Source organism: Choloepus didactylus, chromosome 16, assembly GCF_015220235.1.
Source record: "Choloepus didactylus isolate mChoDid1 chromosome 16, mChoDid1.pri, whole genome shotgun sequence".
NCBI classification, from domain to species: domain Eukaryota; kingdom Metazoa; phylum Chordata; class Mammalia; order Pilosa; family Megalonychidae; genus Choloepus; species Choloepus didactylus.
In genome coordinates this window covers 56,965,245-56,991,691 of record NC_051322.1, presented here as the reverse complement: position 1 = coordinate 56,991,691, position 26,447 = coordinate 56,965,245, and the positions used below count along the sequence as shown (strand labels likewise).

Sequence of the window (26,447 nt, the reverse complement as noted above, 5' to 3'; positions counted from 1 at the left end):
GGCTCGTGGTACCCGGGGCGGGGCAGATTGGCGACGCCAGGACCTCCCTCCGTGCCCGCCACAGGCCGCCGGTCCCGCGCGGGGAGCCCCACCGGGGACGCGGCGCTCCGAGAAATGGGCGGAGCCTCTCGCGCGCAGAAGGGCGCTTAGTTACGCCGGTGGGACCCACCGCGGCGGCTCGGCAGTCGCCCGTTTAAGCGCGGCGGCGGCGGCGCGAGTCACGTGACTGAGGGGAGGGGGCGTGGCACCAGGAAGCAGCCTCCGTGCCGGGATCTCGGACGCCGCCGCTACCACTGCGGCCCGGGCCCGACTCCCCGCCCCGCGCCGGGCGCGCTCGCCATTGGCCGCGTTTCACACTGGCGGCCGCCTCCGGGCTCCCCGCCGCCGTTGCGGCGTCCGCCATGGGCGAGGAGGACTACTACCTGGAGCTGTGCGAGCGGCCGGTGCAATTCGAGAAGGCGAACCCGGTCAACTGCGTCTTCTTCGATGAGGCCAACAAGCAGGTCCGGGCGGGCCCGGGCGGCGACCCGCGCTCCTTCTCCCGGGCGTCCGGGCCCGGCCGCGGCCCGAACCCCCCGCGCCCCGAGGGTCGTCCCCGCGCCAAGCCCGTGCCGGCGGCCAGGCCCGGGCCTCCCTCCCGTCCCCGCGCGCGAGCCGCGGCCGGGGCTCCCTCGTCGAAGTAGAAACAGGGGCGGACCCGGGAGCCCGCGCCACAGACCCCTAGGTCTTTTCCAGGCGTCTTTTGTTTTGTTTATTTACCATTGGTTAAACTTGCAGCCAAGTATTTAGACACTGGATTTTCGTTGTCCTCGGAATTTTGTAAAGTGTGGCGGAGTAGCGGGATGTACCCGAGTGCCTCAGGCGCCAGGGCCCGAACTCGGAACCGCGGGGCCCCGGACCGGGTCTTGCACAATGGGCGACACTTCGGACGGAGCATTTGTCGTCTGTCCGCTCCTGTTTCTCACAGTTCGGGCCACGACCAAGCAGCCGCAGATTGATAAGTGCCCAAGGGTGGGGTGTAGTCGAAATACTCATTCGTGGACTGGCTTATGTGTCTAGGTCCTTTCCAAGTTCAAATGATTAACGCTGCTTCTTTTCTCTCTCAGGTGTTTGCTGTTCGATCTGGTGGCGCTACTGGGGTTGTAGTTAAAGGACCCGATGATAGGAATCCGATTTCATTTAGGTAACTGTGTCAACATATTCAGAATAGTCTCCACATGCAAGCAAAATGGTGTTTTTCTGTTTCTCATTCGGAAGGTTGTTTTGAAATTTTACTCTTTGCCTGCCCTAAAAAGTCTGAAAAGAGAGAGAGAGAGAGAGAGAGTGTGTGTGTGTGTGTGTGTGTGTGTGTGTGTGTGTCTGTCTGTCTGTGTGTGTGTCACTGTAATCCCTGCCTGTCTGTCTGTCTGTCTGTCTGTGTGTCTGTGTGTCACTGTAATCCCTGCCTGTAGGAGAGGAAGCAGACCCTGCCCTGCAGACTTGGTGGCAGATTTTAGTACTTCCTGTCAAAGTGAAAGATGTGGAGTAACTCCCTGTTGATTTGGGAAGCCAAATACTCCCAAGTAAAGCACACGTCCTGGTGCTTGAAATTAGTGAGTCTGTGCAGTGATGTGCTGATTTCTGTGTGTTAGTTGGGGAGGGCCTGGTTTCCTTATTTAGCACAGGTTTTCCCCAAGTTTTTGGTAGGTGGACCTCAATGTGTCTGTGTAATGGCATATAAATCCATTTCCACTACAGTTAAGGAGACTGGGTGTCCCCAGTTTATGGTAAGTTGAGCAGTTGTAATTATGAGAAGCAGGCCCTTTCACTTTCAGAAGTGAAAGTTGGATGATAAACTATTTGGCCACCAAACTCCTGGTGAAAGTACAAGGTAGGCACTCAACTCACTGGTGATGTTCCAGAAATTTTACAGTTGGCCTGTGTTAATAGGAAACCGTTTTTGAAGTAGAAAATGAATCAGTTTCTTCTTCTTTTATCACCATTTGCTTGCCAAGCGCCAGTTGCAGTCCCTGTGCTAGGCACGAGGCATCTGAAGATTTTTAATTAGCTGGGCCTTCTGCAGGAACTCATAAATTTGGTTTGGGAGACAAGTGAGTGGATAAATACTATTGAGTGTGATAAGTGCCATAGCAGAGCCCAGTTCAGACGACTGTGGGAACACAGAGATGGGACATTTCTCTTGGGGAGGACTAGGTAGCACTACTGCCAAGAGAAGGAAGGCTTTGCAGAGGAGGTTTCACAGCGTGAATGGGCTTTCTGCAGGTGGAGGAGAGGGGAGGCCTGGACTGAGAGAACACTAAGTAGTAAGGTGAACCAGTGTGTTTAGGGGAACTCCAGGTGTGTGCAACCAAAGCTCACGTGCCAGTGTGGGGAACGGGAAGTGGTGCTGGTGAGGCCTTATCTATTCTGCAATGGCATTGGGGCTTTATATTAAGAGGATTATGACATGGTCCTGTCCGTGTTGGCGGAGGGCAGGCTGTCAGCAGCATCCAGGATGGATTCGCTGGGAGCATCTGAGTCAGGGATCTCATGAAGAGCCTGGTGCCATGGCCAGGGCTGGTGAAGACCAGGCCTCAGGCAGTGTAAACTGGCTTCAGAAGCCAGTAGCTTAGGAAGTTCTCTGGCAAGACTTGGTGGTTGTTTGGGTGTAGAAAATGAGAGTAAGCCCATGATCCAGATTTGGGGGCTGGATGCTCTGAGGGGGCAGATATTAAATTTTTTCTTATTATTTTGTTTATTTAAACAGCTTTATTGAGATGTACAATTGATACACAATGAACGACATTTAACATTTAGGGCTTGGTGAATTTTGACATACGTATACACCCATGAAACTATCACCATAATCAAGATAATGAACATATCCATACCCACAAAGGCTTTCTCAGGCCCGTTTGTACTCCATCCACTGAATTCACCTTGTCACATCTGTTGGAGTGCTTTGTAAGAAGCTGTGTGTGGAGCTGTGGGGGGGGGGGGGAGGAATTGGCACCAGTGGGGTAGTGAGTAGGGAGATGGCAAGTATAGACTACTCTTTCTAAGAGGTTTGCTGTGAAGAGCTGGGAGACAGATGATGGTAGCTTGTAGAGAAGGTTACAGTGTGATAAATATTGATTTATGGCTAGAATAATTCTTAGGTACCTTGTGATCTCTGTTCTTTATAGTTACTTGTAATCTGCAAGACCGTGACTTTCTCCAGCAAGGTGCTGCCAGTTGGATTTTGTTAATTGAAAAGGTGACCTACTAATAGCTTTAGAAACATAATTTTAATTTTAAACTAGGATTTGCTGCTTCCTAAATATTTATCTTGTCTTTTATTTTCTTAAAAAATGAAGATAGCTAGAGTTTGGATTGTCAGATCCCAGAAAAAAGAGTCTAATATATAGAAGGAATGTCTGATCCAGGGGCCCCACAGCTTATCTCATAGAAACCAGATGCGCCATAAACTAAGGGTTGAAGGCTGTTTTAGAAATCCCAGTCATAGTGGTGCTTCAACCCCAAAAGGTGGATAAGACAAGATCAGATAGGTCCATAAGATGAACGACCACAAACAAGCCAGAAGGCCTGCTTCCTCCACATAGATAATACAGCTGCACATCAAAGAAGAGTAGTGTGTTAGAACCCTAGCAACCAATCAGCTCAGAAGTTGATAAGCCCTCACCCACTCAAAGCACAGGACACCCTTCCCTCTCCACGTGGTTTCTTTCTCTTTAAAAAATGCTGCTCTCCGAAAGAGAGCTGGAGCCATTTTCTTTCTTTTTGCTGGCTCCCACCTGCTTTTTCTTCCTCTAATAAATCTTAAACTTTATACTTAAACTTTGACTCGCTGCGTTGTGTGGATTCTTGAACAACTCCAACCTAACATGGATATTATGTTAACTTTTAACATATTCTTTCTTCTTAAAGAATGGAAGACAGAGGAGAAGTGAAATGCATTAAGTTTTCCTTAGAAAATAAGATATTGGCTGTTCAGAGGACTTCAAAGACTGTGGTAAGATATATCTTCAAATATAGCCTTCATTTGGTAGAAAATGAAGAATTCCATTGTTAAAGGAACCATTATTTTAATGTGAAAGCTATAGTTATGTTGCATTTGTATGTGAGCCTATGGAACTCTTGAAGATGAGAAAGATATTTGAATAAATGAAGACTGACCTTAGTTTGTCATTTTTTTTACTTCTTTTTTTTGTTTTTTAGTAATTTGGAACCGAGGGCATCTTTTTTATTGGTTGAGAGCTAGCATAGATCACGTGGCATATATTTGTGGCTACTTTGTGAGTTAGCGTTCCTCAAGTAACTCCATTTAGTAACTTGTCTCATAGCTGAATGCTCCATCTAATGGGAACAAATATTCAAAGTTGGAGAAGCCTGTTGGCATTTTAGCCCATGCAAATATTCCCGTCACCATTTGCAAAGTAGGAAAAAAGCTGTTGGGGAAGATGGGCAGAATTCTATGCTAATATCTTCTATTAGCATTCACTGTTAAAACTTGTGGGAAGCTGCTTGTTAAATGTAGCAACATGTGGTTCTGAAGTTAACCATTTGAGGAATGGATTTTCAAAATCAATTTTGAACATGTTAACTAAACATTTGGATTAACTTTCTTTTTTTAATTGTGGCTATTAAGGAGGTAGATCATGCACTTTGGTGTTTTTATATTGTCTTTGAGTTTTGTCAGTTTTTTCCCCCATCACTTCATAAATCTCTTTGCCTTTTTCCTTTTATCTTGCAGTTGACCAAGGTAGGTTGGTAGTATGCTGCCCTTTTCAAGCCTCTCTGTGTTTTTTTTTTGTCTTTCAGGAGTTTTCTAATTTTATCCCTGATAGTTCTCAGCTGGAGTACACGCAGGAGTGCAAGGTAGGGGCACCAGTGGGCATTTCTCAGCCCCTGGGAGGGAGCAGGGCCAGTGTCACCAGGTAGCTGAGAGCGCACCCTGGCAGTCGGACTGCGCATTCATGGTGGCATCCTCCACGCGTTAGCGCCGCGACTTTGGGCCATTTCCTGCATTTTCTGAGCCTATCCTGTCATCTGTACAATGGAGTTGGGAGGATCAGGGGGATGCTGGGCCTGAAGCACCAGCAGAGTTGATGGTCGCTGGTGCTGCTTTTGGGCCTGTGGGTCTCTGTTGGGCCGGCAGAGCCTCTGGGCCCGGGGCTGTGGGTTCCTGTCTTAGCCGCCTCCTGAGGAGGTTTTTGGACGAGGAGTTTTTTCCCTTCCTGATGATGTTTTCTCCCATGATTTGTTGCCCTTGTCATGTCCTTACTCTTTCTTTCCCTGGGAGTGGATTCTTATCCATATTAATTAGATTTGCTGGTGTGATGAATAAATTCAGCTAGAGGAAGCTTAGCAGAAACCTCTAGTGTGTGTTACCCCCCCACTCACCCCAACAAACAAGCAAACAGAGCAGGTGCATTTTGGCCTTTTGCAGCTTTGTACCTGTTTTGCTAAATGGAGTTTAGGGTGGGCCCCTCGCCGAGTTCCAGTCCCTCCACCAGGCTCCTGGTGCTTCCTATCGCCAGGCTAGTCTGGTGTGGGTCAAAGCTCACTGAAAACCTTTACCCTTTACACCTTTATAATGTCAGTTTTCTAATGGAGCTGACCAAGAGAGCGAGAGCTGTCCCCTGAGTCCTAAAGGTAGAAGTCGATTTCTGTGAGCTCTGGTTAGGGCCTCCCTCAGAAGCAGAGGCGCTTCCTCTGTTCTGTTGGCTAAAAGGAGTACAAGTCAGGCATACCAAATGAGAATTATGGCAAGCTGTCCTTTAAAAATTCTGATCAGTTAACAGGTAATCAAATCTGCTGGATACTTATTAAAGGTCCGGTGATAATAGAGTATTTTAAGCATTTGAAGAGTTATGTCTTAACTTACAGGCTTTACTTATTTCATTTAGGGGAGGTTCTAAAAATATTATTAATAAAAATCTTTCTGTGATTATTTTCAGACCAAGAATGCCAATATACTAGGATTCTGCTGGACCAGTTCTACTGAAATTGTCTTCATAACAGATCAGGGGATCGAGTTTTACCAGGTATTACCTGTATCATTTGTGTTTGCTGGGTAAAGTTCATTGAAAGTGGCTTGGCAGCCTTTTAAGTTCAGCATTAAATAGATATTTTGAGATTCTAGAGGTTTAGTCTTTTGCTTGGGTTTTTGATCTTTTTTCCTGATTATTACAAAAGTAATGTATGTTTGTTATAAAACATTCAAACATTACCAAGATATATCTTATGGAAAGTAAGAGTCTACCATAATCCCTTGAAATAACTATGATGAACAGTTTGGTGCATGTTCCTCTATTTTTCCTACATGCAGACAAACATGTATTTATTATAGAAATGGGAATATTATGTACCAGTTTTTGCATACCAGTATATCTTAGACATCTTTCCATATTTTATTCTTTGTATTGACTGAGTATTCCCTTGTGTGGCTGACGACAGCCCTACAACAAAGGGCCATGGCATTAACAGCACAGATTTTAATGTGTGCTGTTAATGCCATGGCCCTTTGTTGTAGGGCTGTCGTCAGCACCTTCACAGTGATTAGCAGACAAAAAAAAAAAAAACTTGGAACAGATCTCATATAGAGAAGTATGAGTGCCAGTGATAGCATGCAAAGTATTGTTTACTATACAGAAGGGTTCCCTGCAGTGATCATTTAGAAGTATATCTTTTTTTTTCTTTTTTTCCTCTGCACTGGAAAGGTCTACATTCAGGTCATCTAGAGGGTCTTCAGGTCTTTAAGGAATAAGGTAAAAAGAAAGGACACTAGCACATTCTTTTTTATTGTCCTTGGATCGTTAACTGTGCTGTCCAGCAACCTAAGCCTCCAGACCCTGACTCCCACGGCAGTGTTTCAGCCCAGTGCTCTAAGCGCATTCATTTCCTGGGGCCTCTATACAGTGCCCCTCAGTGTAGCTGAATTCTCAGAGCATATATACAGTGTGCCTCGATTAGAACATACTAGGTTTCCACAAACACACTTGTTAGAAACAGTGAGCCCCTCCTTGAGCCCGTGCAGACTGGAGGCGAGCTGGGAGGAGCAGGCCTCCTGTGGCGGGGAGGTGGCTGATTCGTGCCCAGGGCTCTGGGGCTTTGGCTTCCTTGCTCTTGTTTGGACAGTTTCCGCAATGAATGGAGAGTTTTGTTGTTCTTGCTCTTTCACCTGTGGTGTCACGTGGACTTAGGAGCAGGACAGTCTGCCGAGGCTGTAATTGCTTTGTTAACCTCTCTGAGCCTTATTTTCTCATCTGTCAAGTGGGGCTAACAATGCCTTCCTTTCAGGTTGTTGTGGAGAGTAAATGGGCTAAGGTAGGGGAAATGCTGAGCATGGGCTCCTGAAGGGGTAGCGATAATCAATAAAAGAAATTTCCTGTTTAGCATCTTAGTGTTTTCTTTGTTTTTTTTTTTTTAATTTACTGTACCAATCTTCTGATATTTTGCCAATTTTTTGGTTTCTTGAACTTTTCTTCAGGTATTACCAGAGAAACGAAATCTAAAACTCCTCAAGAGCCAGAACATCAATGTGAATTGGTACATTTACTGCCCTGAGAGTGCCGTGATTCTCCTGTCGACCACAGTCCTTGGAAATGTTCTGCAGCCTTTTTATTTCAGGGTAAGAGGAAGTCCCCCTTTAAAAAAAGCCATCTTCCTACCTAGTTCTCTCACATCCTAACTGTGTCAAACCCTTTAAAGGGGCAAGTTCCTCTAATGGTGCCATCACCATCTTAGACCACTAGAGGGCTCTGTGCCATCTGGTCCAGGCTGTGGGTAAAGGACTGTGCTATAGGGAGTGGGACATTGGAGAGGATTCAGACACAATGTGTGTATATCCTCAGCGACTTGACACACAGAATGCTAAAATGCCAAAGGGGTTTTCATCAGCTTTTCCTAAAACTTTTTTTCCCCCCTAAACAGGCTGGCACTATGTCGAAGCTGCCCAAGTTTGAGATTGAATTACCAGCTGCGCCTAAGTCAACTAAACTTAGCCTTTCTGAAAGAGATATTGCAATGGCTACGATGTATGTCTGTCTTTTGAGAGAATTCCTTTTTGTGATAAGAACTCCCCCTTTCTCCTTTAGTACTTGGATTTTATCAATACAGAAAACCTGTATTTTTGGCATTCTTTTTTTTTTTATTTATTTTAATAGCTTTGTGATCTTATGAAAGTTCTTCCATTCTTCTAGGCTGATAAACTGAGAACATTGAACCAGTGTATTTCTTAGTTGTCATTCAGTTTGGATGTTTCGTTTTTTTTTCTAGTTCTGTGAGTTGAAGCTTAGCAAGGATTTTTTTTCGTTAAAAAATCATATCATTGACCTAGATGAGAAAATAACTTTTTAACTTAACAAACATGTAACTGAATTATTTATGTAGGGAAGCATATTTTCATTTGGAAAAGCAGAGATCTCGTTCTTTTAACTTTATTTTGAAAATGTCAAACATAAAAATAGAATTTAGTACATAGAAGTCCCCATAACCCAGATTCAACAATTATCAGAATTTTTCTTACAAATTACTTCTGATTCTTACATGGCCTAAAACAGTGGTTCCCATACTTTAAAAATTTTTAGTGATAGAATGCTTTAGAAAACAGATATAGCGAAAGCTCTCTTAACTAAGTGGAGGTGGGGATTTGGTCCCCTGTCTCCTTGGTCTCTTCCACACCCTTTGGCAGGCAGCTCTCGTGTTCTCTGGAACATGGTTTGAAAACCGCTGGAATAGAAACGTGTATTTGGGAACTCTTCATTGTACCATTTACTAGATGGGGCTCCCAAATGAATATGATTTTATTTTCCTATTAAGGAATAGATACACATATGAAACTTGGAAAATATAGAAAGACGAAAAGAAAATGGACTTAGCATGTCATTCAAGGGTAACCATTAGAAACAGTCTGTATCCAGGATTTTCTGGAGTGTATGCATATGTTTCTGTTTTTCTTTTAAAAAATTCTGATCAAGCCATATTCCGTTTTCATCTTCTTTTTCACTTAACTTTATGATAGGCCTTTTCTGACTGTACTTTTTTTAAAAACATTTTTATTGCCTGCAAAATGTTCAATTAAGTGACTAGCTCATAATTTACTTAACCATGACCCTATAATTCATTTAGGTTGGAGGACTTTTAATGGCCAAATGTGACTTCTGTCTCTTTGTTCTCTGATTAGCTATGGACAGCTTTATGTTCTCTTCTTGAGACATCATTCACGGACTTCAAACAGTACAGGAGCGGAGGTAGTCTTGTATCATCTACCACGGTATGTTTAATGCCTTTTTCCCTTTTTGTCTCATTTTAAAATGCAAACTAAAGGTTGTTGATCTGTTTTTTGACCTTTCTTTTGTTCTGCAGAGAAGGTGCCTGTAAAAAGATGCACATACTGAAATTAAATAGGACAGGAAAGTTTGCCCTAAATGTGGTGGATAACTTGGTGGTTGTTCATCACCAGGATACAGAGGTATGAATCCTGTGTGGGGATCTGGTCCCTGATTGGGGATCTGGTCTGTTTTTGTACAAGTTAGGCTGCTTCAAAGAGTTGTGAAAATTGGCAAAGACTAGTAAGTGCTTTTCATGCTAAAAGTTTTGGTCTTCCAGATGGAAACTTGGGTTTGGTATTTTAAATAGTTTAGAAAAAACAGTGGTTCCCCATCAGTGGATTAGGGATAATTAGAAACTATTTCAGAAAATAACACATGAGGAGATGTGACCTCTGGAATGATTATCTGGTTGAATCAACTAAACCAGATTTCACTGCAGAACCACTGTTACAAGGTTAAGTGAGCTCTGTGCTTTGTTCAGGAGTGTAGATCATGTTTTGAGACTGTGTGACCCATGGGACCTGGAACGGGGCCTGCCTTTTCCAGGCTGATTGGGTGCATGGCGGGAGACAAGACCCTCACCTCCATGCCTCCCCTGAGGGTGGCGATACCCCTGTCTCTGACTGGTGAAGGTGTTGCAAGTTAGTGAAAAAGATGTGCTTAAATCACTTTGTGCTCTTCCAAGGAAGCATGTCAGAAATGCAGGAAATACTTGTCAGAGTAAATGGAAATGTAAAATAAAGTTGAGATGTTATGACAGATTCCTTCTCAAATAAAAACTAGCCCGTGGGTCTACGAGATGGACTGCAAATACAGAGTCTTTAAGTGCTTCTGAAATAGCAAGATGGGACAGAATGAAAGGGACAGTGGAAACTGATTTATTTTGACACCACAATCTTTTCTTCTCTGCCATAGACCTCTGTAATATTTGACATCAAGTTGAGGGGAGAGTTTGATGGCACAGTCACCTTCCATCACCCAGTGCTTCCTGCTCGATCGATTCAGCCCTATCAGCTCCCCATGGCAGGTGAGGCAGAATTCGATAGAGGAGATTGAGATTGTGCTGCTGTCTCACCGTGTAGGTTGAATGCCCTTCCATGATCTTTGGGAATCACATTCAAATGGAATTCAAAACTCCTACTGAATTCTGTAAGCTTTACTAATTGTGCTGTCAGGAAAGTATTTTATAAAATAAACAAATCTTCCTTTAAACAAGATAGAATGATTTCTGTTTCCTGAGCTTTTAAAGGAAGAGTTGTGATTACTCATTGTCACCGAAAGATTTTTTGTGTCAATTAAGCCCTTGAGATTTTCTCTCTACCTGAGCTCTGTAACCCTGAATTTATTTGGCTGGTGCTGGCTGTTACTTGAGCCTAGAGTCACTTTCCCTTCTTTCTCACATTCTGTGTCATAGTTGTATTAAGCACTCATTCCTTCCTGACTGATGCAGACAGTAAGTGTGTTGGGCTGATTCCGATCAGTCCGTCTCCTACCTGAGGAAGGGGAGATAGGACGTTCAAGAGAGAAGTTCAGGGTTTCAGGAAAGGGGAAAGAAACCGCTTGGTTTCCTTCTGCCTTTTCCCAATAGAAACAATTTCAAACTAGAACTCAAATAAGATCCCTCTCCCTAAGGGAGATTGGCGCCCAAGTTAGGTAGGTGGCGTTTCCTTGTGTAAACCATAAGCAGAAGCTTACAGTTGGAACATGGGTAGCAAGGTTTTGTTAGTGAAAGGAGTCCCTGTCAGTAGCATTTGTGGGTTTTCCTCCTCTGTCTCAGGATTTCCTGCCCTTTTCACGGAGGAGGCTGAGCCAGGTAGAGCTGCTCCTCGGTGGAGTCCTGCTCTGCTTTGTGCCTGGGACTGACGGTGGAGTCAGCTAGAAGTGGAAACATGCTCTGGCCGAGCTGGGGAAGAAGGGAGCTGATTCTCACTAGGTTTCCAGTAGGTCTTCTGGCTGTCTGTGTTCTTTCCAGCTTCCTTCTTTTCCCTAGATAGTAATGGGAGCTTTAAAGAGTAGATTGTGTCAGATGGTTATCTGCTATGTGCTGCTCACTGCCACGAAGGTAACTAACTGCTGGTGAACTGGGGAAAAACTTGTAAGCATTTAAAACTGTTAGTTCCCTTCCATTTATATGGGGCCAGTTAGAAGATGATCAGGTTTAATTGGCTAGTTATAAGACAAATGCAAGGCTTCCTCAAAATAAGAGCCCCAGGCAAAGAGCAGTGGGAGGAATTCAAGATTCCCTTGAATCTCTGGACTTGGAGAGAGTAACTCTTAAAGCTGTTTTTTGTTGTTTTGTTTTAAGGGTTAATGCCTTTTTGTTTATTTCTTCTACTGGATTGTAAGCTCCTTGGAGGCTTGTAGCATCTTTGTATCTTGCCCAGTGTCCCATGTGAGTCTTACACAGGGCGTGCCTTCCGGAAGTGCTTTTTGGGCTCTTTTGAAAGATGAAACCAGCTATTTGCTTATGAAAAAAGCACCACCTGCCCTTTTTTCCTTCTGTTTCTGGCCTGTTAGACCAACGCTTCTCAATCTGGCTACACGTTAGAATCACCTGGGGAGCTTTTTTTTTTTTTTTTTTAATCTTCATTTTATTGAGATATATTCACATACCACACAGTCATACAAAACAAATTGTACATTCAGTTGTTCACAGTACCATTACATAGTTGTACATCCATCACCTAAATCAATCCCTGACACCTTCATTAGCACACACACAAAAATAACAAGAATAATAATTAAAGTGAAAAAGAGCAATTGAAGTACAGAAGAACACTGGGTACCTTTGTCTGTCTGTTTGTTTGTTTCCTTCCCCTATTTTTCTACTCATCCATCCATAAACTGGACAAAGTGGAGTGTGGTCCTTATGGCTTTCCCAGTCCCATTGTCACCCTCATAAGCTACATTTTTATACAATTGTCTTCGAGATTCATGGGTTCTGGGTTGTAGTTTGATAGTTTCAGGTATCCACCACCAGCTACCCCAATTCTTTTTTTTTTTTTTTTTTTTTTTTTTAAATCATCATTTTATTGAGATATATTCACATACCACGCAGTCATACAAAACAAATTGTACTTTCGATTGTTTACAGTACCATTACATAGTTGTACATTCATCACCTAAATCAATCCCTGACACCTTCATTAGCACACACACAAAAATAACAAGAATAATAATTAGAGTGAAAAAGAGCAATTGAAGTAAAAAAGAACACTGGGTACCTTTGTCTGTTTGTTTCCTTCCCCTACTTTTCTACACATCCATCCATAAACTAGACAAAGTGGTGTTTGGTCCTTATGGCTTTCCCAATCCCATTGTCACCCCTCATAAGCTACATTTTTATACAACTGTCTTCGAGATTCATGGGTTCTGGGTTGTAGTTTGATAGTTTCAGGTATCCACCACCAGCTACCCCAATTCTTTAGAACCTAAAAAGGGTTGTCTAAAGTGTGCATAAGAGTGCCCACCAGAGTGACCTCTCGGCTCCTTTTGGAATCTCTCTGCCACTGAAGCTTATTTCATTTCCTTTCACATCCCCCTTTTGGTCAAGAAGATGTTCTCCATCCCACGGTGCCAGGTCTACATTCCTCCCTGGGAGTCATATTCCACGTTGCCAGGGAGATTCACTTCCCTGGGTGTCTGATCCCACGTAGGGGGGAGGGCAGTGATTTCACCTTTCAAGTTGGCTTAGCTAGAGAGAGAGGGCCACATCTGAGCAACAAAGAGGCATTCGGGAGGGGGCTCTTAGGCACAATTATAGGGAGGCCTAGCCTCTCCTTTGCAGCAACCGTCTTCCCAAGGGTAAAACCTATGGTAGAGGGCTCAACCCATCAAACCACCAGTCCACCTGGGGAGCTTTTAAACCCAAAGCCGCCTAGCTCTCACCTGAGAGCACTTAAAGCAATCTGATGGGCAGCCAGAGTTGAGAATACTGGGTAAGACCTCCACTCTTTTTTTTTTTTTTTTTTTTTTTTTTTTTTTTTTACTTTTGCTATCCTTATAATTTTTTTTTTTTTTAAATCATCATTTTATTGAGATATATTCACATACCACGCAGTCATACAAAACAAATTGTACTTTCGATTGTTTACAGTACCATTACATAGTTGTACATTCATCACCTAAATCAATCCCTGACACCTTCATTAGCACACACACAAAAATAACAAGAATAATAATTAGAGTGAAAAAGAGCAATTGAAGTAAAAAAGAACACTGGGTACCTTTGTCTGTCTGTTTCCCTCCCCTACTTTTCTACACATCCATCCATAAACTAGACAAAGTGGTGTTTGGTCCTTATGGCTTTCCCAATCCCATTGTCACCCCTCATAAGCTACATTTTTATACAACTGTCTTCGAGATTCATGGGTTCTGGGTTGTAGTTTGATAGTTTCAGGTATCCACCACCAGCTACCCCAATTCTTTTTTTTTTTTTTTTTTTTTTTTTTTTTAAATCATCATTTTATTGAGATATATTCACATACCACGCAGTCATACAAAACAAATTGTACTTTCGATTGTTTACAGTACCATTACATAGTTGTACATTCATCACCTAAATCAATCCCTGACACCTTCATTAGCACACACACAAAAATAACAAGAATAATAATTAGAGTGAAAAAGAGCAATTGAAGTAAAAAAGAACACTGGGTACCTTTGTCTGTCTGTTTCCCTCCCCTACTTTTCTACACATCCATCCATAAACTAGACAAAGTGGTGTTTGGTCCTTATGGCTTTCCCAATCCCATTGTCACCCCTCATAAGCTACATTTTTATACAACTGTCTTCGAGATTCATGGGTTCTGGGTTGTAGTTTGATAGTTTCAGGTATCCACCACCAGCTATCCCAATTCTTTAGAACCTCATCATTTTATTGAGATATATTCACATACCACGCAGTCATACAAAACAAATTGTACTTTCGATTGTTTACAGTACCATTACATAGTTGTACATTCATCACCTAAATCAATCCCTGACACCTTCATTAGCACACACACAAAAATAACAAGAATAATAATTAGAGTGAAAAAGAGCAATTGAAGTAAAAAAGAACACTGGGTACCTTTGTCTGTCTGTTTCCCTCCCCTACTTTTCTACACATCCATCCATAAACTAGACAAAGTGGTGTTTGGTCCTTATGGCTTTCCCAATCCCATTGTCACCCCTCATAAGCTACATTTTTATACAACTGTCTTCGAGATTCATGGGTTCTGGGTTGTAGTTTGATAGTTTCAGGTATCCACCACCAGCTACCCCAATTCTTTAGAACCTAAAAAGGGTTGTCTAAAGTGTGCATAAGAGTGCCCACCAGAGTGACCTCTCGGCTCCTTTTGGAATCTCTCTGCCACTGAAGCTTATTTCATTTCCTTTCACATCCCCCTTTTGGTCAAGAAGATGTTCTCCGTCCCACGGTGCCAGGTCTACATTCCTCCCTGGGAGTCATATTCCACGTTGCCAGGGAGATTCACTTCCCTGGGTGTCTGATCCCACGTAGGGGGGAGGGCAGTGATTTCACCTTTCAAGTTGGCTTAGCCAGAGAGAGAGGGCCACATCTGAGCAACAAAGAGGCATTCAGGAGGAGACTCTTAGGCACAAATACAGGGAGGCCTAGCCTCTCCTTTGCAGCAACCGTCTTCCCAAGGGTAAAACTTATGGTAGAGGGCTCAACCCATCAAACCACCAGTCCACCTGGGGAGCTTTTAAACCCAAAGCCGCCTAGCTCTCACCTGAGAGCACTTAAAGCAATCTGATGGGCAGCCAGAGTTGAGAATACTGGGTAAGACCTCCACTCTTAGATTCAAAATCCAAGTGGACTTTTCTTGAGCTGGTCTGACTTGGCTCTGCTTTTGAGTGGTCTGTTCAAAATTAGTACCTTTTCCAACCCGCTGATTGAAACCTATCTTCTGCCTGTACCTGGGTAATTGGGACAGAACTGGAAGTCATGTCTGGTTTGTAGGGCTGAGTTTCTCAAGCCACCATGGGCTGCCTGCAGGACATGTGAGCTGTGCAACTGTAGGTAGTTGTGGGACCCTGTCATCTGCAGTTCGTTGGTTCAGCTTTCCAGACGAGCTCTTGGCCAGAACGTACTCTGCGGTGGAGACTCGGGCTATTACATAGGTGATTAGACCACAAAACACTTCTATTTGAAATAGTCTCAGTGAGTTTTCTGGGTATTGATGTTGGATCATCTAGGTGAGTTTCTCTGTTCTTTAGTGTGCATGTGTCGAAGACAGTGAGTCCTCTCTGTTGATTAAGAAACCACAGTGACTGAGGCCAGGTTTGACGTGCTTTCCCCTTCTGGGGAAGATCTTTCCATAGGTTGATCCTCCACCCGCTCCTCCCCCATGTGTTGTCAGTAGAACACCACAATACACTTCCTTATTTAATAACTGAAGTTGAGTAAACATCTAGAGAAGGCTGGAAAAGGTATTCCTTTTACGTCTTCCATTCCAGTGTCTGCAGTACTTCGGGCTGCATCGCCAGTCCTTGCACATCTGTGTTCTCTCCATGTGTAGGTCCTGCTTCCATGGCCAGCCAGTCCCCAGTCCCCTGTAAACTCTGTATCCTTTAAAGAGGCATCGGCAGTGTCCACAAAAGCGAGAGTCCTTACCCTGTCTCCACACCAGTGTCTATAAAGAGAGTTTTCCTGAAGCCCCAGCTCGCCAGCTGGAACTAATGTTTGGGAACCCTCCTGTGGGGTGATTCCTTACCATCTGGGGGCTGGGGTGGGAACTGGGCTTGCCTGTTTTCATCTGTTCATGGTTTAGAATTTCCTATAACATGTAGATTCTTCATCCTGGATTGTCTTTCAACCCGACATCATTATCAGCGCAAGCCAAGGTAGGTCCTGGGAACCCCATCTCCTTAGAGAGAAGAGGGCCCTGTAGGCTTTGGGTGACAGTAGTAGCTGGTGAAGTTTTCAAGGGGAATCTCTGAGAGAAGAGCTCTCCCTTAAACCTTGGGAATGGGATTGTTTTACATCTTATACTCTGTTCTCTATTATGTGTATGTTTTATTATAAGCATATATATATATATATATATATATATATATATATTTAATAATTAAAACAACTAAGAATGGCTGTTCCCTTCCTTTAAGCCCTTTCTGTAGCAGGGTGTGCAAGGCCTGCCTGCTCTCTTCTCTCCCACTGCCATTCTCAAGCATACCTGTGCCCTTCTGTGTGTTGTGTGTGCTTTGGACAAGCTTTCTTTTCTCACCTTGCTGGTGAAGCCTTCCTCAGGCCTTGTGCCTTCCTGGTATGCCCAGCACCTTGTCTTTCTCTGTTAGAGGACTTTCTGTGTTAGTCTTTAGTCATCTTGTTTATTTTCCTATCTTATCCACTGGGCCAGCCCTGCTGAAGGAGGGAAATAAGCTGCAGTGCCCTAGGCAGCCATGGAATAGTAAGGAATTACTTTCTCTCCCGGGCATTTACATGGTACTGACACCATGGGATTATGCACCAGTCTCAGGAAAATTGAGGTGATGGTGCAGATGATTTTTAACATAGAGCTTCCTTCTCTGGCCTGTGCCTGTTTACCTGGCATTGTGGGTGTTCATTAAATTTGTGGCTTGATGAATAGATGAATCATGAAGTTCCATGAATGAGCCCGTGTGGGAGAAACCAAGGCCCAGAACTGAGGTTAATGCTGTGGGAGCACCAGTTTCCCCCTGCACAGTTGAACGGGGGCTGGGTGTGGGGAAGGGGCTGTGTGCGTTGAACCACTGTTGCACCTCTGATTGTAGGGCCCACGTACTGTAGGAGTCATCCAAGCATTCAGATAGAGTTTGGTTGTCAGTCCTTCTGTGGTCACGCATGGTCCCCAGGATCCTAGATTGTGCTTTGGAGGAGTGAAAAAAAAGCCATTAATGCTTCTGGGCAGTTTTTTTCTCCCACGAATGTTTCGGGAACCAGTCTTGAGACTTTAGTTGTGGTTTGCGTCACACTTCAATTTGCTGCCTCTTCAATCCAGGTTACCTCTGGAACCTCCAGGTGAAGCTCCAGCCCATAGTAAATCTCTTGCCAGATAAAGGAAGATTGATGGACTTTCTCCTCCAGAGAAAGGAGTGCAAGATGGTCATCCTGTGTGTGTGTTCGCAGAGTAAGTGGTGAGGCCCATTCCCGTCTTAGGCCTGCGCCGCCCCGACCGTGTTTACTGGCAAGTGGACCACAATTTTGTGCCTTGTGTATCAGCTGTAACCTCATTCTCCTCTCGAAGAATGGATGTGAACCTGAAGAAGCTACTAAATACGAAAGAGTCTTGTAGAGGCTCTTGTGGGGAAGAGGAGATAGGATGGTTCCAGCTGAGAGTAAGTGCATCCTGAGGACAGGAGGGGCTCCCTGGCTTTAAAACTAGCATTTTCCAGAATCCAAGTCACTGCATGTAGTATGAACAGATCTCCTTTAGGAATCTTCTACTGATAACCTGCCATAGCTAATTTTTTTCTGGTAACCAGAAGGGCTGTGAATGATCCTGTTTCAGGACCCTAAAATAGAAGAGTCCCCTGAATGTTCTTAAAAGGTGTATTTGCATTAGTAACCCTTTGAGATTGGAGCTGTTTTTGTCATAGCAGCATGTTTAGATTCTGAGGTTTGCACGAGGTTTTGATCTGTGTGAACACTGTCTCCTTCCCAGTGCTGAGCGAGTCAGACAGAGCGACGCTGCCTGTGATAGCCACCGTTTTTGACAAACTCAATCATGAGTACAAGAGGTACCTCGACGCTGAGCAGAGTTATACAGTGGTAAGTCATGTGCGTGGTGGTGGGGAGCTCCCCTCCCTGGGTGTTGTCTAAGTAATTAAATGCCAGGTGATGGTGGAACCTCCTCCCCAAGATGTTCTGCCTGCCACAGGGCAGGGGGCGGGCAGGCGGGGTGGGGAGCTCAGAGCCCCGCAGCCTGTTAGCTTGAGGCTGCAGCCCCCTTAGTACGCCTTCGCCATTTTTAAATTCAGCCATGAGTTTACGTATAGATAAGTGGGCTACTTCTATTTTATAGATAAGTGAATTGGACTTAGCTTTGTATTATTTTATGTCTTTTTTTGCCAAGCTAGAGGTTAGGCTTAGTAAATGAGAAATATAGTCATTTTGTCCCATCATCTTCCTATCCTTTATCTATTTATTTATTAATTATTAGAGAAGTTGCAGGTATACAGAACCATCATGCATAAAATATATGATTCCCACTACCAACATCCTGATTTGGTGTAGACCATTTGTTACAATTGTTAGCACATTTTTACAACTGTACTATTAAATAAAGTTTGTAGTTTAATTTGGGGCTAACTGTGTACTGTAGTTCCATTGATTTTTTTTAAATTTTTATTCTGTTAACATATATACAATCTAACATTTCCCCTTTTAATCATATTCAGATATATATTTCAGTGCTGCTAATTGCATTCATAATATTTTGCTACCATCACCACCATCCATTACCAAAACATTTCCATTATTTCAAATAGGAACCTTGTACATTTTTATTTTTGAATTGTGCCTTTTATTTAAAATATATTGTTACATTTATATATATACATAAAACATATATATATAACTTCCCCATGTTAATAGTGTATCTCTGTATTATAAGTTTTAATGGTTGACCTATATCTAGATTCTGACTCTGAGTTTGCTTATTCTAATTGTTTCAAATCAGTGAGTCCATGCAATATTTGTCCTTTTGTGTCTGGCTTATTTCACTCAACATGATGTCTTCAAGGTTCATCCATGTTGTCACATGTATCATCACTCCATTCTTTTTTTACGGCTGAATAATATTCCATTATATATGTATACCACCTTTTATTTATCCACTCATTGGTTGAGGCCCAAAAGTTTTTAATTTTAATGAGTTCCCATTTATCTGTTTTTTTCTCTTGTTGCTTGTGCTTTGGGTATGTAAAGTCTAAGAAACCATTGCCTAACACGAGATCCTGAAGATGCTTCCATATGTTTTCTTCTAGGTGTTTGATAATTCTACCTTTTCTATTAAAGCCTTTGGTCCATTTTTTTATATGGTGTGAAGTAGGGGTCTTCCTTCTGTTTTGTTTGTTTGGTTTTGCAAATGGAGATCCTCACTTCCATTAAAGGCCTACTTGTGTGGTAACACATTGAGTGACTTCTCATTTCCATCTGGATATATTTTTCATCTGTTTTCCTTGTGGTTATGATGGGATTAAAATTTAACATCCTAAATTTGTAACAATCATATTTGGTTTGACCAACTTCAATAGAATGCACATGTGCTTTTCTGTACCCTCTGTCCACCCACCCTTTTTTTGTACGTTACCACTTGTACCTTTGTACATCGAATGTCCAAAAACCTAGATGTATTTTTACTTTTCAGTTCTTGCATTTTAGCACCTGTAGAAAGTAAGAAGTGGAGTTATATACCAAACAATATACTACAGTAATGCTGGCATTTGTAATTACCCAGATGGTTACCTTTACTGTATTTCTCTGCTGCTTTGAACCACCATCTAATGTCCTTTCGTTTCAGTCTAAAGAACTTCCTTTAGCATTGCTTATAGGGCAGGGCTTTTGTTTGTCTAAGGATGTCTTAATCTCTCCCTCATTTTTAAAAGAAAGTCTGACTGGATATAAGATTCTTGGTTGGAAATCGTTTTCTCTCAGCACTTTAAGTATTTCAACCCACTGCCTTCTTGCCTCCATGGTTTCTAATGAGAAATTGGTACTCAGTCTAATTGGGACTCCCGTGTACATGTTGCTTTTCTCTTGCAGCTTTCAGAACTCTCACCTGGTCCTTTGCATTTGATAGTGTAGTCAGTATATAACGGGGTATATTTTTCTTCATGTTCATCCTTTTTGGTGTTCTCTGAGCTTCTTGGATGTGCATATTCACATCTTTTGCTAAGTTTGGGAAGTTTTCTGCCATTTTTCTTTTAATATTCCTTCTGCCCTTTTCTCTCTCTCTCTCCTTCTGGGACTCCCATAATGCATATATTGGTGTACTTGATGTTGCCCCAGAGCTGTCTTAGGCTATTTTTGCTTTTAATATTTCTTTTTTCTTTCTGCTTCTTAGCTTGACTCATTTCAAATGCCTTGCCTTCAAATCCACTGATTCTTTCTTCTGCCAGCTCCAATCTGCTCTTGAAACCCTCTTGGGCATTTTTCATTTCAGTCATTGCGGTCAACACCAGTAGTTCTGTTTGGTTCCTCTTTAAAATTTCTCTTTATTAAGTTTCTCATTTTGCTCATTCATTATTTTCCTGATGTCCTTTAGTTCTTCCTCTGTACTTTCCTTCATCTCCTTGAGCATTTTTAAGATTATTTCTTTAAGGGCTTTGTTTGGTATGTCCAGATTCTCGTCATCTTCATTGGTGTTTTCTGTATCTTTATTCTCTTTGGATGGGCCATCATTTCCTATTTCTTTGTCTTTCTTTCTTTGGCTCTTGTTAATATTTTAAAATGTTAACTCTGGGATTTACTCCATTGGATTTTTGTTTCTTGGTTTTGTAATTGGCTGGTGATACAACAGATTTTCTTGAGCTCCTGTGCTCTTGTCAGGAAGGAAGGTCTGCCTGAGGCAAATGCAGCATGCAGGGTTTTCCCTGTCTTTCTGGGCCTGTCTTGTCCTGGGCTTTTGCTTGTTAGTTGTTTTGGAGTTCTCCTGTTCATAGGAGTTTGGTTGTCCCTTCAGCTTCCCAAGGGACAGACCCCCCTCTCCCGGGTATTTAAAATTTTAAGCCTGACTGACTGCCTCTGGTTTTTTATACTCCTTTCATTGTCTCATGCTGCTTTTGCCTGGAGGGCAAATTCTGGGAGGAGGGTCACCCCAGAGAGGACTTTCCCAAGTCAGTCTTTCTCAGCCAACATGGGGCCAGGTACCCACGAAGGGGGTACAGACTGGCTCCAAAGAACCCTGGAGAGGGGATCAGGAAGGGTGCCAAAATCTTCTCCATTGGCTCCCCAAAGTTGAGCTTTCCTGGCCTGCCCAGCAAGTACAACCTTTTAGCTAACTGTCCCCCACAGACCAGAGGAAGTGCCATGTCTTTAAATCTCTCCTGCCTCTGCCCGTCTGGGGAGCATTGAAATAGCAGCTGCCCTTGGATATGGGGCCCAGTGATCTGAGTCAGCTAATGAACAGCCATGATCAGCGATTGGCTGTGCCCACCCCCACTCTTGGGAAAGAGGATTTTTATGTCCCTTTCTATCACCAAGCCAGCCAGGGACTGGACCCCACAGTGGCCTGCTGCAAGGGTTTGGGTGGGTAGCCACCGCACAGGGAACAGCTCTTTACTGTAATTTATCAGCCTCTTCCTCCTGCTCTTCCCTGGATGCTGTACAGTGTTCTTCTGGCCTCTGGAGTTTCAAAATAGTTTTTTCAGACAGTTCCTGCCTGTTTAATAGTTGTTTTGGTGGAAAGACTGAGTGTTGGAGCTCCCTACTCCGCCATCTTCCCTGGAAGTCCACCTTTCCTTTCCTTTTGTAGGATGTAATGACTATAAAAATAAGACTTATCCTGGAATTCAGTATATTAAAATAGTGATGATTAGATATTAGCACTGTGCCTTTCTATAGTAAGGCATCGAATGTTTGTCATGAAGGGCTAGAAAAAATTAACATGGCTTATTGCTAGGTTCTTCTAAACTATTAGTTCATTAGATCTTTCAAAGCTAGAAAGAGAAGTCTTGAGTGAATGAACTCTTTCACTTGGAGGATCTGATTAGTCCTAAGGCTAAAAATGGAAGTAGTTTTAAACAATAACAGAATACTACTCCCCTTGAGGTAAATCCCAGGTTAAAGAGGTCTGAAGGAGGCTGAAAAGAATACTAAGTTATCTTGGAGCACATCTCTATCCCTGTCCTCTGTCAGAACAAGGATGGCCAAGTTGTTCTACCCCAGCTCTTGGTTCTGCTGTTAGTATATTGGGCTGTTAGTATATTGGGCTGTGGAAATCAGTAGGTCTGTCCCCAGATGGCATTTTTTATGCTTCCTTACACTGTGGCCATTAGGCAGGCTGCCCCCCACAGCTTCCGCACAATCGTTATTTTGACAGGATTGCTGGTTGCTTTGAATGCACATTAAAGTCTGAGTTCTAAACTGCTTTAAAAAGTTAGGTAATAGGATCTTCAGTAATATTGGGGAGCTCCCAGTTACTATATAAAAATCCAGACATGGACACATTTTTCAAGAGGTATTCATTTATTGTAGAATCAGGACTTCATAAAACCAGGATGCAGCAGACCATTTCATCTTTATTAGGTAACAAATGCCTGGAGAGTCAGTGATTACAAAAACTAGAGAAGGAGCTATTTTAAGAGATTAAAAAAAAAGTGTGCTGTGTCTTTGAGAGAAAACTATGACTTCTGCTTTTTTAGTTCCATCCACCATGAACATTGGGAGCGTTTTCAAGATGATCAACCCTGACTTCCTAAAACTTCCCCAGGCAACACAGGAAAAACTTTTATCCACACGGTGAATTAAGTATCATCCTCTGTTCATATCTCAGGTGTACAGCATCTAGGAAGTCAGTCTTTTTGGATTAACTGTTAATTGTACCATTCACCTAAGAGGATGGTTCTGACCACAGCAGTTTGTTTTCTTATTTTAGGCAGTAGAGGCAGGGCAGAGCCGAAGCAGTCCACTTCTGAAACGGCCTGTGCGGACCCAGGCTGTTGTTGATCAGTCTGACATGTACACCCATGTCCTGTCGGTGTTCGTGGAAAGGAAGGTACGTATCAGCTCTCCAGCCTCTCCTGGACCAAGAACTGTCAAAGGTCTGTTTGAAGGGAATGGAGCAGAGAAATCTAACTCAGAATGGGATTAGGATAGCTGGGGGAGACTACTAGGATAGTCTTGGGGGAGAACCTAGTCCTAAGAACTTGGCTGCTAACGCTCAGGCCTCAAACAATACAATTATAGGGGGTGGGGGTATGTGGTACTTCTGGAGGGATTTGTGCAAAACCAGATAAGACCCTAGACCAGAATAATAAGAAAAAAGGGAGGTGGATAAACAAGGCACTTCATGTAGCTTCCTTTGTAATTCTTAGCTGTTTATAAGATCACTTTTTCTTTTTTCTCTCTAGGAGATGCCTCATAAATTTGTGGTAGCTGTACTGATGGAATATATTCGCTCTCTTAACCAGTTTCAGATTGCAGTACAGGTAGTTTCAATTGAGCATTTGTCATTCCAAGTTAGAGAGGCAGGGCATTTTTTTTAATAAAAGCACTTTCAATATCTTACAAGATAACTATCTTTCATTTGCTAACAGGGTCTATATACCTGACTCAAAACTTGGAAGGATTTTCTGAACATCACCAGTGTTTTTAGTCTCGTATAAAGTTGGGTTCTTTCACGTGCACACTGAGAACTCTTCTCTTCATTACCCTTGTCAATTAGAATAGTTGCAGTCCTTAGTAAACCCCAGCTCTTGTTTTTATAGTTGAGAAATTTGGAAGTGTTCTTTACTTCTTTCTACTTTTGTCCTCAGCATTACTTACATGAACTTGTTATCAAAACACTCGTCCAGCACAACCTCTTTTATATGTTGCATCAGTTCCTGCAATACCATGTCCTCAGTGACTCAAAACCTTTGGTATGTATCACCTACCAGACTTACCCTTAAGGGTGATTAAAAAGGTAAAATTTTAGTGTTCTTATATACTGAAGCTAGCCTGAAAATTTGTCTTTCAGGCTTGTTTGCTATTGTCCCTAGAAAGTTTTTATCCTCCTGCTCATCAGTTATCTCTGGATATGTTGAAGGTAAATCTGATACAAAGTTTCAGACTACATAAATGCCTGTTTCTGTAGCTTGAAATTTATCTGGAGTTCTTTCTCCCTTACTTCTAGAGACTTTCAACAGCAAATGATGAAATAGTGGAAGTTCTTCTTTCCAAACACCAAGTGTTAGCTGCCCTAAGGTTTATCCGGAGCATCGGTGGCCATGACAACATTTCTGCACGGAAATTTTTAGATGCTGCAAAGCAGACCGAAGACAACATGCTTTTCTATACTATATTCCGATTTTTTGAACAACGAAACCAGCGTTTGCGAGGGAATCCAAATTTCACACCAGGTGAGTCCAGTACCCAAGGGTAGCAAAACAGCATTGATAGATGGAGAGAAGCCTGGGATGCTGCATTTTGGTAAGTAGTTCCAGGTTAGCTTTTTTTTTAAATAAAAATTCATAATATCCTGCCTAATTCCTAGCCCATCATTTGTAGTCGAGTGAATTCTAGGATGCTGTGAGAATCTGAATAATGCCCTGGAACTCATGGTAGATGGGTGCTTTAGGTAGAAAGATGGTCAGGACCTAATGCAGTCAGTCTGGACCCATCTCTGGCCTGTCAGCTGACCTTGAAATATCCCTTTCTGAAGAATCAGGAATAAGGTCGGAAGTGGTGGCTGAGAGTTTTAACTGGCCTGGGGCTTATTAGAATAATGCTTCAATTTTAGGCAGGAAACATTGGCTAAACACTCTTAAATAGTTATGAAATCTAAGGCATCTTCTCCCTTGAGATGGGGAGGAACCTACAACTTTTATTATAAACCTATCATGTTACTGTGATAGGTCTCTGCCAACCACTGCTTAATGTTAGGGGTGGCGAAGTTGCTCCCAGTCTTGCAGTGATATAAATTGTGTAAATAGAAAGGGCAACTAAAAGTTCATGAAAAGAATTTTATTAAAGGAAAATAAATAAATCCCCCAGTATACACACCTGTGAGCTGCAAAATGTTCATTTTCTTGCTTCCCTTTTTGTGGTGTCTAATTGGTGATCACATCTGTACTTTCCTTTATAGGGGAACACTGTGAAGAGCATGTTGCTTTTTTCAAACAGGTTTTTGGAGACCAAGCTCTAATGAGGCCTACAACATTCTGAAATTTGCTGGTTTTTTGTTTTTTTTTTTTACAAAAATGTGTACAAAGTTAATTTATTGCATTAATAAAGCTCTTTAAACTATAAAATGTTACAAAGTATATCTACAACATCGTCAACTGTTACTAAAAATATGATATAGAACTCTTGTGATGGGTTGCTCCTAAAAAAAAAAGGAGCAAAATTACATTGACCTTTAAAAAGTGTCAGTGAGCAGGCCACGTCCCCAACCGTGTTTCACTTTTACCTTGCCAAAGAATTAGGTTTCTTTCCTGGAAATTTGGAAGCAGCGTTAGTGTCTTGGGGTTGCCTTTGGTTTTAGTTTTAGTAATACTGCCTCATGAGTCAGATTGGCATTCCTGAGTTTAAAAGCGCTACGTCTGAAGCGGCTGCTGTTAACGTGATGTTTTGGTGACATCCGTGTTCACTGTGGCCTTGAGACTGCAGCTCCTGTCCAGTGTGGCAAACTGACCAGCCCTCAGGGGGTCAAAGTCACTCAAGCCTGCGAGAGGGCTAGAAATTTAGGAGTCGTTCTTGCTCTGTACCTTTGTAGCACTCTTGAGTGGTACGACTTCTGGCTTTATTTATTGATGGTCCTATAAGGGATAAAAAATTTTTTTGTATCATTACCTCAAGAGAAAAGGAGGCAGTCTGTTCTAGTTTGTAATAGAACTATTGTTTTTATCCACCAGACATTTAAAAATAACAAAAAAACCCTCATTTCCTCATCCTTCCACTGTAGTGCTTCAACTTTGTTACAAAGCTGTAAATCAAACAAATTTGTATTCTCCTTTTGACCATGGGTCATTTATACATGCTGACATGGCCACAGCAGTGAAAGGATCCTAGTCTCAAAATAAGACAAAAGTCACAGCAGCTCTTTGCTAAGAACAGTGTCTCGGGAGTGAAGTAGAAGGCTGTCCTGCGCATTGCTCGGCTTCTGGCCTGACTGTCGATTTACTCCCGGGCTTTATCTCCTTCCCGTAGCAGGGGTGGCCACCCTGGGCCTGCGGATGTGAAAGCTTGTTCAGGGGCTGGGATAAGGGCCTTGTCAAGCAGACAGGTCAGGCCTGAGCAACAGCTATTTGCAAAAGGAAGTAGCTTGGACAAATCAAGAACCACTGGAATAGTCTTTTTTTCTCATAGAAAGGAAAATTTTTAATCAGTACTACTTATCAATTGACCATTAATATAAGTTGAAATACTTCGCAAGGCTGCTTCATGATTCTATAAATTTCCTTGCATAATATTCTTCCTCCAACTCCACCCCTTTAAAAATAAGACCT

The 26,447-nt window shown here is 42.6% G+C and overlaps 2 protein-coding genes across 5 annotated transcripts in view; one reads left to right on the top strand and one right to left on the bottom strand.

Moving 5' to 3' along the window:
* Positions 1-265: 265 nt before the first annotated feature.
* Positions 266-25,225, top strand: RMC1 (regulator of MON1-CCZ1). Of its 3 annotated transcripts, none has more exons than XM_037805551.1 (20): positions 266-503; positions 1,107-1,183; positions 3,907-3,991; positions 4,801-4,857; positions 5,940-6,026; positions 7,472-7,612; positions 7,915-8,018; positions 9,167-9,256; positions 9,349-9,454; positions 10,230-10,341; positions 15,839-15,883; positions 16,110-16,163; positions 17,297-17,425; positions 17,960-18,066; positions 22,895-23,014; positions 23,370-23,447; positions 23,775-23,879; positions 23,978-24,046; positions 24,134-24,359; positions 25,085-25,225. In XM_037805551.1, the coding sequence occupies exons 1-20, from the start codon at positions 402-404 to the stop codon at positions 25,162-25,164; spliced, it is 1,974 nt and encodes a 657-aa protein (XP_037661479.1). In that variant the 5' UTR covers positions 266-401; the 3' UTR covers positions 25,165-25,225. The 3 variants fall into 3 exon arrangements, with proteins under 3 accessions (XP_037661479.1, XP_037661480.1, XP_037661481.1); XM_037805553.1 differs by lacking the exon at positions 266-503 and adding an exon at positions 3,165-3,235 and having other exon boundaries at positions 1,151-1,183; XM_037805552.1 differs by lacking the exons at positions 15,839-15,883; positions 16,110-16,163.
* NPC1 (NPC intracellular cholesterol transporter 1) overlaps positions 22,467-26,447 on the bottom strand; it is a 51,325-nt gene continuing 47,344 nt past the window's right edge. The window contains exons 25-26 of one of the 2 annotated variants that reach the window (XR_005212157.1): positions 25,409-25,757; positions 22,467-23,062 (exon numbers count right to left, since the gene is read on the bottom strand). Coding sequence is in view for 1 of the 2 variants with exons in the window: in XM_037805549.1 (XP_037661477.1) it covers positions 25,675-25,757 (83 nt within the window). In the remaining variant the exon portion in view is untranslated. Of the gene's footprint in view, positions 23,063-24,948; positions 25,758-26,447 lie in introns of those variants that run through there. The other variant, XM_037805549.1, reaches the window with a different exon arrangement.